The sequence below is a fragment of the Gouania willdenowi genome, chromosome 10 (genome assembly GCF_900634775.1).
Source record: "Gouania willdenowi chromosome 10, fGouWil2.1, whole genome shotgun sequence".
Lineage (NCBI taxonomy): Eukaryota > Metazoa > Chordata > Actinopteri > Blenniiformes > Gobiesocidae > Gouania > Gouania willdenowi.
In genome coordinates this window covers 29,484,603-29,504,832 of record NC_041053.1, presented here as the reverse complement: position 1 = coordinate 29,504,832, position 20,230 = coordinate 29,484,603, and the positions used below count along the sequence as shown (strand labels likewise).

The following is a 20,230-nucleotide window of genomic DNA, read 5'->3' as shown; positions in this document are numbered from 1 at the left end:
TTAAATTATGTTAAAGCTGTTCGGATTTTTTTTTAGAAAAATGGAATCCAACCAAAAAAAACCAAAACATAATAAATGGGGTGCAAATAACTTACTTAGTCTGGTGCTGGTGCTCATTTTACCCATAACCAGAGGTGTAAAGAGCACTAATATAGCCTACTCAAGTGCAAGTACAAGTAAGTCATACATGAAATACTTAAGTACAAGTATAAAGTAGCTCAATTAAATAGTACTCAAAGTAAAAGTTATTAGTTACTTTAACATGCAATGAAAAAAAGTTCCGGACCTTTTTTTCATTGCATCTTTGGACTTTTTGATCCAGCACACTGCTTTAAAAGAGATGTGCTTGTTTTTTTTTTTTTACTTTAACACCCTACAATTATTTTTGGTAATAAATCTTGTCATGGTTCCCTTGCATACAGTAAACATCTCATGTATAAACTTAAAAAGGAAGAGACCAAATCTACCACAATTGGAACTCAATGCATTTTCCACAAAAGCCTCCGTATGAAATAAAAGGTTTGCCAAAATGTACAATTCTTTTGAAAATAAAATAACACCAATGAATTCAATTCAAAAATAATAAAGTTCTCCGGCTCTAAGTAAAGCTGCATTTATGAACTCTAAAACTGAGAAAATAACCACCATTTAATGCTGTCTTGGCGCCGTGCATTGCATTTAATCTGATTGGTCGGCTATGATGTGATGCATTTGATTGTTGTCTGGTTATTTCATTTTTCGTAGTTTCACAATGTCCGTTGATCAGTTTTAAACAAAAAAAGTATTTACTCAGAAACGGTTGGGTGTAGAAATGTAACTAATTACTTATTTTAAAATGTACTTTGGTACAAGTGAAATTGCTGATTTAGAAATATACTAAAAAAAAAGTACAAGTACCCGTAAAAGCAACTTAATTACAGTAACGTGAGTACTTTTAATCCGTTACTTTCAACTCTGTCCACAAAGCATTCAGATTAGGGACAGAATAAAGGGATGCCACTGTACCTGTTTATTACTCGGGGAGTGTTTTATAGCTGTTGTTGCTGTTTGGTGACTCAGCTCCATGTGTGTCCTCAGTGTGCGTTTAGAGGCCTACTCTGACAACAGTGGGAAGCTGCAGCTCTCTCTGCAGGAAATCATCGAATGGCTGACAGCAAAGGACGAGGAGTTGTCGGAGCAGCTGCCCATAGGAGGCGACGTGGGGGCTGTTCAGCACCAAAGGGAGTTCAACCAGGTAATGTTCAATTATTACGCCTATTCCCAGCAACTCTGGCAACATTTGAAGTTACTACAACTTTAACTTGAAAGTTAATTTGCAGATTATTATACTGTAGGTGACATATGTCAAACTCAAGGCCCGGGGGCCAAATCCGGCCCTTCAGAGTGTCCAATTCGGCCTGCACAAGAAAGTTCAAAAGTCAGAGAAACCATGAATCATTGTGTAAATTACCAACTAATTCAGTTGTAAATATCTCAACTAGATATCTCCAAAATAATACACAAATTCAATGAAACTCTACACTATTAACAGGGCTTACCTTTTCCCCATGCTTATATCTCATAATGGGAGTCATTTTTATTATTCAATTGTTAAAAAAAACTCTTTTCAAAATATTCCAGTTTGAAACATTTTCAAATTACTTAAAAAATTGGCCACAAAATCTAAAAAAAAAATTAGAAAAAAAAAAAAAATCCTGCAGGAACTGACATCTGCCGTACATATTCAATAATTTATTTATGCATGGAACTGCAAACCAGGGAATAGTAATGCTGCCTAAAATCTGCTATGTATTTGGCCCCTGAACTACACCCCTGCTGTAGTTTATACAGTAGGTTTCACAGTATAGATGTGCATAACAAATACATACGTGCATACAAATCTTCTTACACACCTACAGTATGTAGTGGCTTTTTTTTTTAATAATCAAAGCAACAGGACATGCCATCCATGAAAGGATGTCCTTCACTTTAAAGGCCTATGTCCGTTTTATATCTTAGGGACATTGTGCTTTGATCTTTGCAGTGCAGCATGTAATCCCCATGTGAAGGTCAAGAATTCTGAAAGTAGTGTGACAGTCAATAACCAAACGTTGTGAAGGAGTATTTCAGGCTAAATCCTTGATGATGTTAAAAAAAAAAAAAAAAAAAGAATCACTGAGTTTGCAGATAACCAAAATACTTCTGTGGCAGCCTTTGTAGTTATCACTGTTTTATTTCAAGGCTGCACGTTTGTGATGTTGCAAAGAGTAATACCAGACAACAGAGACTTTCTTCATTTTCAACGTGCACTGACGCTTTTCCCAGTTCAGTGGACTTCTACAGTTTCTACAGGGATTAATAACATCAATCTTGCAATGAAAGCATGTTTTGTAATCTATTTCAGAATAAATATAAAGTGCAGTTTAAGTCATCAAATATGTTATCTATTAGTTTAGCAGGTTATTATTTTTATTATCATTATCTGTCAATGACAAACATTTATATATTGGATGTGTGACATTGTTTGTGCAGAACGACACATTTTCAATGTTGCCATGAATAAAAAAAAAACATGATTAACATGAATATTTCACTCTTATAAGATACAATACCATGAAGAGTTGTTTGGTTTGTGCAGCAAGCCAACCCTCTCCTCCCTCCTACATTTCTTATTGAGTTCATTGGTCAGTTTGATCACTTTCATGGCCTTTGAACTGCCAAATAAAGAATTTATGTACTTTTTTTTATTGCCTAGCTTATTTTGTCTTTTGTTTTTCTTGTCAAATGTTTCCCTGTTTTTTTTCTTCTTCTTCTTTTCGGTCCATGTCAGCCAGGGACTGTTCACAAAATGTTGAATAGTCTCATTTTTTATTTACTTGTGAAATCAAATTTGACTTTTTTCTGCTGCTTTGTCTGCTTTTTTAAATCTGCCATTAGTTTGATTTCTAAACACACTTTGCTTATCTAATACTGAAAGCTTTTTGGTACATTATGTTGAATTGTAGAAAAGATACTGACTCATCAATTAGCAATCACCCTGAGATTTGTTTGACATGAATGTGTAGCTCATTTTAAGCACAGTCTAGGTTTTAGTTATTCACATCTTAATTGTTATGTTCCCGTGATTCATTGAACCTTTTTTTGTGTGCTTAAATAAACTGAAAATCAGTTGCTTTTTAGCTATACCTAATTAAATCTGATAGTGGCTGAGACAAAAACAACCAGACTGATTAAGGTTACAGTAAGAGTGTTTTTTTCTTTTCTTTTGGTGAGTTTAGAGGTTACACAGTGAGACAGGCTGTTTTTGTCAGATCCAAAAAAGGAAACCATCTCAGTGCACTGCGGAGCAAAAAGCAGAAATCCAAAAATATTCAATCTGATGTGTAGATGTAATTTTTAGGATTGTGACAAAGGGGAGACAGGCTGCACAAAGCAAATGAAATGACAACTTTTGAAGCACTTAAAACACTTACAATTTTAAAGCACTGAATGTTCTGTTATCCTACAAATTGTCATTAGCATCATCATGACTCCTTCTGACTGTCTTCCTTTATATCAAATCTATGCAGATGACACACAACTATATCTTAAACCCAGATGACTATGGTCCCATAGAGGTGTTGTGTGACTGCTTAGAAAAGCTAAACTGCTGGATGGGTGAAAACTTCCTTAAACTAAATCATGACAAGAAGGAGGTGACTGTCTTTGGTAACAAGGGAAATAGGACTGCTGACACTGAACACCTTCAGTCTCCATCTTTAACAGCTAAAGATCAAGTCCTAAACCATGGTGTTCTGATCGACTTAGATCTGACATTCAGCAGTCAGAATAATTAAATTACAAAAACAGCTTCTACCACCTAAAGAACATCTCCAGAGTGAAAGGTTTAATGACTCAGAAAGATCAGGAGAAGCTGTTCCATGCTTTATACTGTATACTATAATTGTCTTCTCACGGGAATCCCCCAAAGGAGCATCAAACCGCTACAGCTCCAGAACAAAGAGGTCAAAGCCCACTAGTCCAAAGCCTTTACACTGGCTCCCAGTCAGACTCAGAATAGATTTTAAAGTTCTGCTATGAACCCAGCAGGTCTCTCAAATCTATGGACATACTGCAGGTCAGATAGTGGAGCCCAGAGTTCACAGCAAACATGGTGATGCTGCTTTTATTTGTTATGCTGCAGTGGAACAAACTCCCAGCAGAGCTGAAGTCAGCATCCGTTAAGTTAAAGGCACTTTTTGCTCTGCTGCGTTTGACTGAGAGGGAGATTTTTAAATAATTTCATTGTCGATTTAATGTTTTTACTGCTGATTTTAAACTCTGTTAAATGTTTTTATGTTCTTATTGAACATTTTGAACACATTGTAAATCATGCAAAGCACGTTGAATTGCCTTGTGTATGAAATGCACTAAACAAATACATTTGCCTTGCCTTTCCTTCAAAATCAGTAGAAGATTTTGGCTCCCATGTAGCTTCTATGTCTGTGTATGTTCATCTTCATCCTCTCGTGTCTCACTCTCCCACTTCCTGTTTGGTCATGTGCAGCATTCTGTGTCTGTAGCCCCTCCCCTCTTATATTAAGCAGACATAAACTGAATAACTAAATCACTTCTAGTCATCCCCAAATTATTTTGTGTGCAAATGCACGTTCAGACATTTGAATTGGTGTGCTTTGGAGTCACCATTTTTGTGTATTCATGAATAAATCTGAAGTTACAGGGAAGGGCTTGCTGCATCATTGGTTTTATAGGTCATTAGTTTGACTTGATAATTACTATCATCTTGCCAACAATATAGTAATTAAATATTAACATTGATGTGATAAACATCTTCAAACATACTCAATAATAGAGTACTACTTATTACTGTTATTCATAATTGTGTCCATTTGAAAATGTTACTGATAACGTGACTTATATGAAATATATCTAATATCAAATCTATTTTTGTTCTACAATAAAATCCAACAAATCTTAGGCGACGGGCGAGGGGTGTTGGAACTTGATACCCCCAGTTTTAGCATGAGGTAGGCAACAGTTTTAAATTAGGTTTTAATTTTTTTTTAGGTATCTTCTTTCATAGAAATATTGTGGCTTCTGCTAAAGTGATTTACTGTTTTAAGGTTGTTTTTTTTTTTTTTTTTTGCTGTGTGTGAAAGAGAAATTGTGTAGATTTCCCCCGTGTCACCGCACAGGTGACAAACACTAAGGAGCGGATTCACTAAAGGTTTAGGGGTATTAAAACGTGTGCAAACGTCATTCCGCGCGCTAATAAGGGGTACAAAGCCAAGGGAATCAGGACTCTTCTGCGCGTCACAATGTGCTCACAATCCATTTGGCGCGTTTCCCTCTGATGAATATGTAAAGTAGAAGGATCTCTCAATGGGAGCAAAACAATTGGAGGAGGAAATGCAAATCATTTAATGCAGTGGGCGCAATGCAATTCATCAAACTAGGAACTGTTTGCCTGATTGTTTTATGCAAACTCACACACAGATCATCGCTCCACTGAATGACACAAAACACAGCGGAGATGATAAAAAATGTTCCAGTTAACTTTTCTAGTATAAGAAAACAATTTCAATAAAACAATATTAAAATCCACTGAATAAGAAAATGCAGAGTAACGTGTTGAGTCTGGTAACGTTGCGGTGCAGAGAGTCGCTGTGCGCGGAGCTCCATGGATGTCGCTGCGGATGCACTGCTCTAGTGAGCTCCTGTGTCTTTCTCTCCATGTTTTTACCATTAAACTCTGTCGTGTTGATGGCAGGAGCGTCAGGCCAGAATCAGCTGAACAGCTGTGCAATTTACGCAGCGATGGCACATCTGTTCACATCTGAGAGTGCGTGAGTCACGTAGCGTGACACAGCACTGCTCAGCAGCTCAGACGTGCTGAAGATGGTCTGTAGATCATCTTCAAATGGTGCTGACTAATTGACAGACTCCGCTGCTGCATTAACCCAGATCAATGGCAGCAACAGATCAATATCGATCAATCAATCAATCTTTATTTATAAAAAGCGCTTTTCATACAAACAAATGCAGCTCAAAGTGCTTTTACATAGTTAACAATACACCCACCCCGCACAAACCCCGTCCACCACACACAGACACACAGGTTAAAATATGGACAATGGCACATGGCTGGGTACAGAGGATCTAGGTAAGGAGACATCACAAGGAACCATCTGCACCAGGAGCAGGACACAGACCCCGGGCACAGGGCGCTGAGCCAGAGCCCCCAGTCAAGCAAAACAGCAGAAGCTATTCACCAACACCGAGGGCCACGATATAGCACCACTGCAGCCACGGCCCGTCACAGTCCCCAGTGCAAAGGGCTCCCTCCGAGGAAATAATGGGATAGTAATCTTAAAAGATAAACCTAAAAACTATATAAAAAAAAAAAAACATAAAAAGACAATCCTAAAACTATAAAAACAACATAAAAGATAAGATTCCTAGATCTATAAAAACAAGATAAAAGATAATAATCCTAAAACTATAAAAACGTGAAAGATAAAAATCCTAAAATAAATGAATAATTAGTTAAAAGCTAATTTGAAAAGGTGGGTCTTAAGCCTTTTCTTGAAAACATGAATGTTCTCTGCAGCCCTGAGGTGCTCCAGCAGACTGTTCCATAGACAACAGGATCTGAATAGAATAGATTTTGTCCAAAACTGCCTGTTTTCCATGGACTGATCAGAGCAAAGTTACAGGACCTGGCGGAGCAGCCACATTAAATTAGGGGGGAAAATATCATTAGGTTTTAAAGTTGTTGTTGTCGTCTTCACGTTGAAGGAGCAAAATGTTCATTTGAATAGGGCAGTCTCAACCACATCTATACGCGCACCTATTAGTGCCACAATGTTAATGAATTCCCCACAGCAGGTGAAGAAACAGTGCCACCAAAGGATTCAGGGATGCACCAGGTTTACTACCTTTTATTTCAGATCTTAGTGGTCCGTTGTTCCGTAGACCTGTTGGTAAGATACGTTGAGCTAACCATTCAGTCACAATCTCCTTCATCTGCCAGTACAAAATGTGAAGCACCTTTACCAAATTCAGTAAAGTAGGAATTTCACCTGCCAAAGGAGAGTTGCAGAAAGCTGCAAGTACCTGAAAAGAATCTGATGCATTTTCATGGTGAATACACAATCTGAGCGTCTAGAGTCCTGCTGTAAAACAAACTCACAGCCTGCTTCTCAACAGAAAGGCAAAAGGGAAAGGTTTTTCTTGGCCCTGGAGAGACACTGTCTTGCTTGTTTTAAACGTTTCTTTGCTATAACACACACAAATACGATGAGAAGAGCTTTATAAGAGCTGGTTGATTAAACTAAAATTATTAGATTCAGGTGTATTGAGAAATGCATTTTTTTTTTTATGGCAATAACAATGCAAATGGAATATACAAAGCCTAGTCTAGAATAAAAACATACACTTATGTGTCAGCACTTTACCACTGAGCAACACAGCAGGGCATCCCTGGGGCCTCGAAGAAAGCCAGTATGTCAGTCGTCTCCTTTATTCAACAGTAAGCTTTGTTCTGTATGAAACATACTGCAGGTGTGCGCTTTAATGCGAGGGATATCCTCTTCAGCGTAATTTATTTAGGTATAGCCAACGTTTTTAATCCTCTTACAGTAGAAAGAGATTACAATTTTAGCTGAAAATCCATAGTGCTAGTTGGAATTAGTAACATGAGCCACAACAGTGACAGTGTTTTGGTTCTTGTTAAAAAAAAAAAAAACACAGCACAGAACCAGAGCCCAGGAGTCCTGATAACACCGGCAAACAGAGTTTACCGGAAAGCTCCAAATGAAACTCCAGTAAACACCAGTTGGTGCTGAGCAAACACACACAAGTGTGCAAAAGTGCTGCAGCTGCTGGAGGAGATAAGACTCCCTCATGTGCAAAAGTCACAACAAACCTTCTCTCTTTTTCTGCTCTTTCGTTCTCAGACTGTTTCTTCCTCCTTAACCTTTCATCTGTGCTTTCCTGTCTTCTTGTTTTGCCTTTTTCTACTTCTTTACTCTCCAGCGTTATTTTCCTCTGTTCCTTCTTTGTCTGCTTTGCTGCGCAAAAGAGGAAGCTGAACTACGGAGCCACATTAAAACTTTAATCCCAGCTAAATTTCACACTCTGAAGCTTTATCTTTGGTTGAAGGAACATTAAGAGCGAAGCCTTCAGATCAGATTAAGATATATTATGCATGGGGAATAAAGTCAGGGGAGGAAATGGCTTTATTGACTTGGTCTAAGCATGTTGATAGCTTCTCTTCTTCTCTTCCCTCTGAATGTACTGTAACAGCAGAGGAACTGGAATACATTTTCATTTCATTTTTCGGTAACACTTTAGTTTAGGGAACACCTATTAACCATTAGTTAGTTGCTTATTATCGTGCATATTTGTAACATTAAGTACTTATTAATGCCTTATTCGGCATGGCCTTATTATACAACCAGTAAACCATTAATTAAGAGTTTTCCCTCAATAACCTCAGAATTATTACTTATTAGTATTAAGTAAGGAAGTTGTTGTATATGAATTACAATTTTAACATGCTATGGGTTAGGATTAGGGATAAGGTTAACCCAAACCCTATAACCCTAATCCTAACCCTAACCCATACCCTCTTTGGACTGCAAGAGTGCCATTAAGTGTATAATAAGGCATTAATAAGTACTTAATAATTACTAGTTAAGAGCCAATATGTCACTATTGCTAATAAGCAACTTATTAATGGTTAATAGGCATTCCCTAAACAAAGGTGTTACCCATTTTTCTCTTTTGTATGAAGCAGAGAATATCCTTCAGCTGCTACTGATATGCAAATCCCCCCTTTACTCAAAACACACACAGCCATTCACGAGCACTCTCCAAAACACATCCTAGCACTCTATTAGCACCCCAACGAGCACACACACGCTGGAATAAAACCACTTTAGATCAATAATTCACAATTCTTAAAACGTTTTAATTCTCTATAGAAAACTGGGAAACAATTTTTCCTCTCTGCTTTGGAGGAAAAGTTTTACAGCGGCCAGCCGTTCAGGACACAGACCATCTCATATTATGAAGACATGCTAAGCGGAAAAAAAGGAGATTTCAGAGTTGGGGGGGAAGGGGGGGGGGGCGGGGGGAGGGATTTGTGTGGACTATTCTCTACCCTGGTTTGCACTGTATAGTCTGATAGAATCCAGCACCCTACGACCCTAATCTTTATCAAGCAGATACAGGATGGGTAAACCAATGTTAGTCACATTTTTATTCTTTTATTTTAGCCAAACTCAGTGTTTTTTTTTTTTCCATTTTGAGTTTATTAAGTATTTTTCTCTGCAGTTTTTATCATCAGTCCAAGCATGTTCATGTTATTCTTTTGTTAACAGCTTCGACTTATCCAGTGTTCATTTTGACAGCAAATTTTGATTTAATTTATTCATAGTCTTATTTTAGTCAAAATATAGTTTTCAGGACTATTTCAGCTATAGTCTTCTTTTCACCAACTTCTTTCACTAATCTGTTACATATATACTCGACTGAAATATACGCCCTAAGAGTTTAGGCATTTTTTTAAAGATGAAATTGCCATTGATCAAGCTGATATGGTATGGTATTAATGTTTGTAAATAAACGCAGGCAGATTTGATGCCAATACACAAGTGATATCCCTTTATATGTGGGTGTCACCATTTTGGAGATTTTAGCCAATCAGTGTTTGCATATCATGTTGTCGTCACGTCAGGATGTCAATATTACTTTTTTTTTTTTCACTTGTCTGCACATGCTGTCAAAGGTCAACACTACAAGAAGTGCAATCATTTTGAGACAGCAATGCATGTTTTGTTATTGCAATGAAATTTATTTATTTATTTTATTGCAAAAAAGAAAAAATATTGTTTTGTTTTTATTAGTTAACAAAATAAATCTTTTTTTTTTTTTAATATGTCATAGTCTTGTTGTTGTTACTTAAAAACATGTAGTCATTACCTTTTCTTTTAGCAGATGCTTGGTCATCTTATATCTTTTATGGTTAAACAAAGGTTTGGTTGCTTGAACTTTCCTCTGTTTTTATTTTATTTTATTTTTTACTCTTTCCACTTTACAACCCTGCAGGCATTCATGGAGGATGTCAAATCTCGAGGACCATTCATTTATTCTGTGTTGGAGTCTGCCCAGGCATTTCTGGCCCAGCATCCCTTCCAGGAGCCAGAGGAGACTCTGACTGATGGAAAAGGTTTTTCTTTTACATACTGCAACATTAACTGCTGCGTCAGCCAAAATGTCACAGTCACAAAACGTCTCAAGTGATCCCTAGACAGTGGAATCTTCCGTATCATATTGTGTGCAGTACTATGCCATGCCTCATCAACTTTAGGAAAAGGCTGGTACCAATTATCTCAGGTTCAGCTGCTTTAGAGTGTGGAGGGTTTTTGAATGCACACCCATACAAAAGCTTAAAACAGGTGAGAATGGACTTAATACATCCTTACACAGCAGCAGGTGAGACTGAGGATAAGAGTTCTACACAGCATGGCAGAAGAGGTGAGCTACTATCTGACCACTGACTTGATAACGAACGTCAGAACGTAGACTCAGCAGCTCTATATACACACATCGTCCCAAAACTTTAAACCGTCTTCCTCTTTCTTTTCATTTGCTGTTGCACAAAGTCCTCTGATCTAAACTTTGCACTTTCTGCACTATGTTTTTATTTTTTATCTCCATGTTGGCACCTTAATTCTTTTACTTCCTGTGGCCCAGTCTAACCTCCTCTGCCTTCCACAGAGGTGTCTCCACGCCGACGTATCCTGAATGTGAGCCGCGCCGTGTGGAAGCAGGCGAACGTGGCCAGTGACCTGTGGGATAAACTGACAGCGCGCTGTGTGGACCGTCACAGGTCAGAAAGTATTACTGCTCACTTAAGGTTTGGTTTCTGAAAAACACATCTGCTCATATGCAACTTAGAATTCCCAGTACATTTTTAATATAGTGGAAATTTGGCAATTTTTATTTTGAATCAAAATTCAGTTTTTAAAAGAATGTAATTTATCTTCATTAATTCCAAAAAGTTATGTTTGTCTTCTTTTTGAAAATGTTAAGGTTTCATTTATTCAGACAACTCTTTTCTCAGATAATTTACTTTGATCTCCTGGCATGTTTCAACTGTCAACTGCCAGTCTTTTTTTTTTCCTTTTTTTAATACATGTCAAGAGATCACAGTACATTTTCTGAGAACATATTATAGTAATTTATCTTTTGTGATCTCAAATAGTGATTTTGTCACATTATTATTATTATTATTATTATTATTATTATTATTATTATTAGTAGTAGTAGTAGTAGTAGTAGTAGTAGTAGTAGTAGTAGTAGTAGTAGTATGGGTATTAATAATAATTAATGTCTATGTGGTTTACTGTGTGCTGGATTGGAGATCTCTCCTTAGAGGGAAAATGTGTTTACTTAAATTGCTTTTTTGAGTATTATATTGTTGTCATAATTTATAGAATTTTTAATATACTTAATCATGACTTAAAAAAAAAAAAAGAATTATGGGGTAACAACTGGAGTGTGATTATCTAATTTCTAAGCCTTAATTTTTATTGAATTTTTTTATTGTTCTGTGCCAAATGTGCCGATCAATAGCAGAGACGCACACGCCCCTATAGAGTAAATTCTAAGCACTAAAAATGCCTGCCTAGATTGTGCCAGTTGTATGTTTCAGTGGTTTGGTGTGAGGTTGTTTCTTAGGAGGTTATGCTTTGACTCTTTATTCCAATGAAAGGCATTTCTCATGCTTTAGCTTACAAAGACCAGCTCCCATCCTGATCCAACATTACTGTCCACCAGTATGCACAGTAAGATCCACAGAGACATGGTTGAGTGAGTTTGCTGTGGAGTGCCTTGACTGTCCTTCACAGTGTCCTGACTTCAGCTGATAGAACAGCTTTGGCATAATTAGAGAAGAGACTCTCAGCCAGGAAAAAAAATAAAAAATAATCATTTGTGCCATTATCAAATCTGAGCTATTAATTGTGACTGACTACTATAATCTATTAGTAAACTTCACACATTAATCATACTGCTTTCAAAAAGGTCACACATGGTTTTCAAATGCTATGGGCTTGATGAATGAACAATAATTATTCATAATTTTATTCTCTATAGGCATATGGAGAGGACATTGGAGCGTCTTCTCCAGATCCAAGCAGCGATGGAGGAGTTGGGAGGGGCTCTGGAACAGGCGGAGGGAGTGCGAGATGCCTGGGAACCTGTTGGAGACCTTTTCATTGACTCTCTGCAGGACCACATAGACGCTACCAAGGTAGAAGCTCTGCAGAGCATGCATCGTCTCCTACAGTTATGAAACATGATGTAAAATTATTATAATACTAGAATATTTGCATTTCCTGAAGAAAATGCAAGTGAGGATAGAGGTGCTGGCTCATGTCATTGAACACATCATTATCACTAGCCTAGCATTAGTATTATTTTTAGCCTATCATTATCATTAACATTAACATTAACGTTAACATTAACATATTCTAGCATTAGCATTAGCCTAGCATTAACCTAACATTAACATTAGCCTAGCATTAGCATTAACATTAACGTTAACCTAGCATTAGCATTTGCTAGCATTAACATTAACATTAACCTAGCATTAGCCTTAACTAGCATTACCATTAGCTAGCATTAGCTCAGCATTAACATTGACCTAGCATTAACGTTAGCTTAGCATTAGCTAGTATTAGCATTAGCCAAGCATTAACATTAGCCAAGCATTAACATTAGTCTAGCATTAGCATTGACTTAGCACTAGCACTAGATATCATTATCTAACATTAGCATTAGTATAGCATTAGCATTAGCACTAAATAGCATTATCTAACATTAGCATTAGTATAGCGTTGACATTAGCATTTGCTAGCATTAGCATGAACCTAGGAATAGCATTAGCCTAACAAAAGCTGTAACTAAACATTTACTAAGCATTAGCTAAGCATTATTAATATAAGGTAGAAGGCAAGGCAAGGCAAATTTATTTGTATAGCGCATTTCATACACAAGGCAACTCAATGTGCTTTACATGATAAAACATTCAATTGTTTAAAATCAATAAGAACATTTAAAATCATCAGTAAAATCAATTCAAATCATCAACAAATACATTACATCAACAACATGACCAAAAATCTCCCTCTCAATCATACGCAGTAGAGAAAAAAAGTGCCTTTAACTTTGATTTAAAAATGTTCACATTAGATACTGACTTCAGCTCCGCTGGCAGTTTGTTCCACTTTTTTGCAGCAAAACAACTAAAAGCAGCATCAACATGTTTACTGTGAGCTCTGGGCTCCACTATCTGACCTGTGTCCATAGATTTGAGAGACCTGCTGGGTTCATACCTGACTAACATCTCACGGATGTATTCTGGACCAAACCCATTCACAGATTTATACACCAGCAGCAGATACCATCATTCAACCACGTTTCATTAAGAAATAAAAAGTCCAAGTGATGTGTCAAAATAATATCATTAATTATTAGTGACTTGTTTAACAAGAGATCTAACATTACGAAGAGCTAATTTTAAAGACTTTACTGGAGACACTGGTGGACTTTTTGGATGACATGTTATAGGAGTCAAACTTTTTTCTCTATAAAGCTTTTTGCTTTTCTTTAATTTCACAATTTTACCTGTGTTACCTGTCACCACAGGAATTAAAGAAGCTGCATTAACTCCATAAGGCCCTGACTTTTTCTGGTTGTTCCTAAAAATAGAGGTATTGCAGTCTGGACCCAGCACACATCAGACCTGTGTCGCTCTAATTTGAACACAACTGGCCTGAGGAGAAGAGTGATCCTGGCCCTGGTATTGTCGAGGAGGGATGGGTGGTGCAGATTGGTTCTTTAGAGGAGATAAGATGGGACCGTGGTGCGGTAAAGGGTGGGGTGTCAGTCTTGTGCCAGCCAGAACCAGCTCGTTCATCTGGGCAGTTAAATCCAAGAAGGCAGGGGTAGGAGAGAAGCTGGATGAGGTGGAAGTAGGTGAATTTTGGGGTGAAGTAGGTGGGTCCTGAGATGTGGGGGTTGGGTTGACCTCTTCATTTTGGCGATTTTGATTTCTTGCTGGAAGCTCATCGACTCCATGTTCTTTCCTTGTTGTTTTGTTCTCCTATGGTACATGTCCTCTGTCTTTATCAGGACTGATAGCAGTGTGACTGGTGAAGTAAAACAAGTTGGATGTGAAGAGTTTTACTCCAGCCTTGTTTAGACAGTCCATCTGCTTTAAAAAGATGATGGCGTTCCCAAAAAATAGGAAAATGTTCTATAAAATTTAGTGAAAGGGCAGCACAAGCCAAAGACAAAAATGTATTCAGAGAGTAAATCCTTGAGAATTTCAGATCTCCTTTGCGGACTGGAGGTATAGGGGCACTGATGAACACTTTAGGCCTGAACACCTCACAGTTTTTAGCAGATGGGTGAATTCCTGCTTTAACACCTCAGACTCCTCCTTGGCTAAATCATTTAACCCAAAATGAATCACAACATTTTTCAAATGTGGGTAATCTGCAACAATATGAAAGATTTTGTCAGCCAGGCCTGATACTGTGTCATTAGGTAAGCAGATCACTTTCACGTTGCTGCTAAACATCTTCTGAGCATCTTTAACAGAAACGTCTCCCACTATCAGTGTGAGGTTGTTGCTTTGGCCTACCATGTCGCTTTTGTTTTCCTGAAGCTCTGCAGAGTATGCGTCATCTCCTAAAATAATTGTAATATAATTGTCTTCCTTATAATAACAGTTGCCCCTGGTGATTCCTGAATTTGATAACTTTTATTATTGAGATTTTTTTTTATAGTTTTTTAGGAAAAAGAGGGAGGTTTGTCTTTGATTAAACAGAATTTCTACTTGCTTGTGTTGCTTTGAATCTTTTGTTTTAGTTGTTTCTGAACACACTCCAGAGTAGCTGTGATCTGACAGAGATGTGACACTAAATCTAAATGATGCATGGAGAAGGTCTAGGATGCTATTCTCTGCTGAATAGATGTTAAACAAATGGCAGGTTCTTGTTTTTGTCACCGTGTGGTGCCGAGTGCTGCTGCACCTTCTGCTGCTTATAATCGTTTGGCAGTGTTTGTTGGAAGTGAGGGCACTTCACAATGATCATGTCACTATGTGGACCAGTGTCACAGTCAGAGCAGGCTCAACTCACACTTTAGGGTTGGCTTGTCACTTGGTTTTATCTGAACTCACACACAGATGCATGCACAATGATCAACCCCCTTTAGGTACTTATGTGCAAATATGCAGCTGCTATTTTCCACATTAATTTATAAAAGGCTTTCAGGTGAAAAACCAGCCTGTAACCACAGCAAATCCCAGCGGGGAGTTTAAACAAGCATTTTCTACTTTTTTACTCACAGCACACTGTTTGACAACACAATAGTGACGTCTCAGAAGTAAACACTTTATGGCAATTTAATTCCAATTGAATGCTTATGAGCATTTTAATCCTTCAGCAAGTTTGAAGCACAAGATGGTGTCCACGTAAATAAAAAATAAAATAATTACTGCTACTTGTATAGAGGTTATAATGACCTTGAAAAATTTACAAATTGACTGTTGTATGAACTTTATATTTATTAATGGTATTTATTATCAGCAGATAACTACATCAATACAACCTACACCAAAAATAGATTTGAGAAAACAATGTCAATTTCAGAGATACCTAGTTTCTAATACATTTTTCGGGACTACATTACATTTAACCATACGTTTTGGACCATATTTTTGCAGCAGAAAACCAGAGATTTTATCAGGGGACTTTTATAATGAATTAGAGGATTAACTTGCATTAAGATCAAATATGAAGATCTGCCCTTGTTCTATTCACCCTATCTGCAAAACAAATTAATCCTGCATGAAAACATGCATATGTATATATATATATATATATATATATATATATATATATGTACTTCAGTATTGCATTTGAAGATTTATTGTTTTTGTTATTTTTCTTTTTTACTCAACGTAGACACAAATAATGTGATGGGAAATGTGATAACTGCAGGCCTGGGATCAATTATATTTTTAACTTACAATTATCTTCAAATATCAATGTACACAATTACAACTCAGTTGCAATTATGTTGACAAGCATTTTTTCCAATGCCAATGACAATTACAATTAAAATTATTTCCTCCTGAAATCAATTACAATTTTTTCCTCAATTACTAAAGTTCAATTACAATTAATCTCAATGATTTTAATTATACAGTAATTATGTCTTAATTGTAATAAATGATCAATTGTGCGATTACAATTATAATTGACCCCAACCCTGGATAACTGTGACTTTATGCTGAAAATATGGGGCTTCTAAAATACAGCAGAAATTCTAATGGACTAATCACAATATTTAACAGTGTCACACTCTGATTCTCTAATGCATCTGTTCTATCTTTCTTGTTCTGTTGCTCTGCACTACTCGTGGGCTTCTGCAGCTCTTCAAGGAGGAGCTGAACCAGGTAAAGGAGGGCGTGAAACACATCAACGATCTTGCACACCAGCTGGCCATCTCAGATGTCCATTTGTCGATGGAGAACGCCCGCGCCCTGGAGCATCTCAACAGCAGATGGAAAGTGCTTCAGGTAGAGTTCACTGTCTGGTCCTTTTTACCTCTCTGGCCTTCAGCCGCCACATTTCCAGCAATCAAACTTGAACAGGGCATTAGAGAGTCATTTAATGTGTAATACTCTGGGCTTTTATGGGAACTCACACCTCTGGTGTCCAACCGCTCCATGTCTTTCACACCTTTTTGATCTTGTGAAGGACATGCTGTGATTTCACCCATGAATGAAAGGACAGTGATGAGAAAATTGCAAGGCAGTCAGAGGACACTCAGCCACTAATGCCACCGGTGTTCAAAATTCAGACCAATCAGTCCAACATCTGTCCAGCATAATCAGGGAAAAAGACATCACTTGCAGACCGTGGGCTTTCTCAGGTAAAGCCTGACCCGTTTTTAACTAGATTTAAGCCTCGCTTTATCTGCATTTTACGTACCAGAAAATCCCAAACAAAGCGTAATGTTAAGTTTAACAAATGCAAAAACCTAAAGTGTTAACGAATTTTTCATTGTTTTTATGTATCATTTCCATTTTAATTAAATTCACCAACAGAAAACTCTCTAAAACAGTAGAATTTACATCAGTGAGTTCTTTCAAAGTTCCTGCAAATTGAATCAAAAACTTTTTTTAATCTATATATAATATATATATATTTTTTTTTTAAATACATCAAACATTTATAACATAACTGTGCTGGTAGAAGTTAAGAAGACCACAGGGTCTTATTAAAACACCTCACCAATTGCAGCTACAAGTCAGCAATTTACGTACAAAACAACAGATAAATACAATTAATTAAACTTTCCCAAATATTTACATCTGCAAATGTTTTTTTAAAAGAGTTCAAAGTGGATATATATTTTAGAGTCTGAGGTAAATCGTTCCAAAGTGATGGCGCTCCATATTTCAAAGTGCGTTGGTTAATTAAAAAAAAATCCCTGCAATGCCTTGTTGAATAATTGTGAAAATCAGAATAATATAAAGTTACAGCCTCGTGCAGAGTTCTCCAGCATGATAAAGTGCCTCATTGCAAACTTAAACTAGTTCCATGAACTTTACAATAAATCCTTTGTTATTCAGGGATCTCTCAGGTCACTGTATCACAATGCATCAAGTAAACTTTGATTTTGACCAGCAGAAAAGTTTTATTCCAGTTAAATTATTACTGAACACATTCTAGAGGAGATTTTTTTAAAAAGAAACAGAGGATGAGAAAGATCTATTTAAACCCAGTGAAATGCATGAAGGACATATCTTACATATCGTACATATTTTTAAAGATAACTCAAAGCTCTCAGCCTTCACTTGTGTCTTTAAAAACCTGTTAGAAAACCTTTCTAATGCTTTAATTGCCACTTCAGATCTACCTGGTTCTTCATTCTTAACTCTGACATTTTCTTTTGATAATTTAGAGAAAACTAATTCACCTTGTGCACATTCACTTTATGGTTAACACTCATGGTTAAATTACCTTGGGATTTGCTCCAAACTAAAACAGATCAGAGATAGAGTGAAAGCTAAACAAAAACTGTGCCACTGACCAGTAATATGGTTGATTTATTTGTTTGTTTCTCTAGATTTAATTTTTTCAGTCCAAGAACCTATTTATCTCTTACTCCACGGTGCAATATTTGTTAACACAGTGTTTGGTTATAAATTTCAACCTGTTTCAGTCAATGATACTAAAGTTGAGTCGTAGGCTCTGTTCAAAATCACATACAAGCATAGTCTACTGTTCATACTAAGTCTAGCATCAAAATGAGTTCATAGCTAAGCACGTTCACGTTAGATAGTATGCAAAGATTGAGTACGCAAGAAATACATTTCCAAAATATGCACAGTGGGCACACTAGTCATACTCAACTGCCCCATGATGCATTGCGAGCAGAATGTAAAATCTCTTCCTTAAAATGATTTCAGAAGATCAACCAACAGAACTGTTTAGCCTCAGTGTGCTTTAGGTTTTTGTCATTATAGATTCAAAATGCATTTTGGGAAACTTGGAAGTACAGTATGCTTAATGGAATAGTCACCAAATGAATCATACTAATTGTTTATAGTAGACAGCATATACTCATTGAGTGTGTAAGTATGTTAGTATGCAGACAAAGCTATAGCGTTATGGGGTGGTGATGTTTTTTTATGCTCACCAAGGGTGGGATGCAACCTTCAGGACAGCCACACAATACCTGAAAAGCGTAATTCAGAAGAGAACATGCAAATGACCCGCTAGGTCGCGATACTGATCCTCAATACACCGTGCTGCATGTTCTAAACAAAGGTAAACGACACATTTCAAACTTTAAGAACAACGGATGGTCTCATTATCTAATGGTGGAGTCAAAGGGTGAAAAGTTATCCATCGGATTTCTACAAGATTTTGCTTTTATTTCATCTTTGCTTCACAAAATGTTATCTTGCATCAATATAATAAAAATAGATTATAAATTATCTTTTTAGAATAACTATCGTTCAGACGTTTAATCATTCGCTAAGTATTTGACCCTGCTGTGAACAGCCCGCCTGTTAGTTTCGAATTCAGAGGTTTTTAGACTCCGTTAATCCGTTTGATGATCAAAGTTTTGAAAAGGCTTTGATATCTACGTTCTCCAGACGATATTTATCACACTGACTGTGCAATTGTTCTCTGATTATCTGTATCCAACTAAAGAAATAGACTATTCCAATGATCTTAGAGAGATTTTTTTATAATTTTTCTTTGAGCTCCTTTGTTCATGTATTGATCTGAAATCTCTGCTCCGAATACATTCATTCCAATAAGAAGATGAGCTGAGACATGTAGACAGGAAAAGCCATGTATATTGTCATCTTTTCTTCCCTCTGTCTCTCTGTCTGTGTCCCGTTTTCCCTCTTAATTAAAATGATGAAAGCTAAATCTCCACAACATCCTGTGCCATGTTATTTTGGCAGTCCTTGCTAGAGAGAAAATGTATTTCTGAATTGAATTTGCTAATATTTGTCAATCAGGGATCATTTGGTTATTTGTCTTCATATATGGAAGCACAAATTGCCCTCATTACTACAAATAGATTCTACCTCTCAGCAACATCATAGCTTTATTTCTTTCTCTCTATTTTAGGCAAATTCATTATGATTACGGTGACCAGCATTTTTTTCCCAATTACAATTAAGATTACAACAATTATTTTTCCCCTGAAATTCAAGTGCAGTTACGTTCTCATGTGCTAAAGTTTAAATTACAATTAATCACAATTACTGAGTCTTTAATAGATATGCCCATAAAAAGTACTCTTCCTCTTGTGTTAGCTTTCTAGTAGCATCTCTTATGATAACAAGTCAGTTTTGACCCATGTCTTCAAACAGCTGTAAAATACACTAAAAAAATATTATCTATCATCTAATTTGTTTTTCATTTGTTTTAATCTCATGGCTTCCTGATCCATGAAAATATTGGTATTAATATTTTTGATGTGGGCATCTGAGCCTTTTTTCCCCTTGATTTAAATTGTTTAAATGGTATCCGTTTAATTAAATTGTAAATGACAGTTTTTATGTCATTTCCATGCCAATTACAATTACAAATTCGATTATCTGAACTCAACAGCAACAGATTTAAAAAAATATACA

At 36.6% G+C, this 20,230-nt stretch overlaps 1 protein-coding gene across 3 annotated transcripts in view; it reads left to right on the top strand.

Annotated features, from left to right (window-relative positions):
• drp2 (dystrophin related protein 2) overlaps window positions 1-20,230 on the top strand; it is a 125,883-nt gene that overhangs the window by 18,358 nt on the left and 87,295 nt on the right. For all 3 annotated transcript variants that reach the window (XM_028460227.1, XM_028460226.1, XM_028460228.1), the window contains 5 exons: window positions 1,078-1,234; window positions 10,093-10,213; window positions 10,765-10,876; window positions 12,145-12,301; window positions 16,496-16,642. In XM_028460227.1, the coding sequence (XP_028316028.1) occupies window positions 1,078-1,234; window positions 10,093-10,213; window positions 10,765-10,876; window positions 12,145-12,301; window positions 16,496-16,642 (694 nt within the window). The remainder of the gene's footprint in view (window positions 1-1,077; window positions 1,235-10,092; window positions 10,214-10,764; window positions 10,877-12,144; window positions 12,302-16,495; window positions 16,643-20,230) is intronic.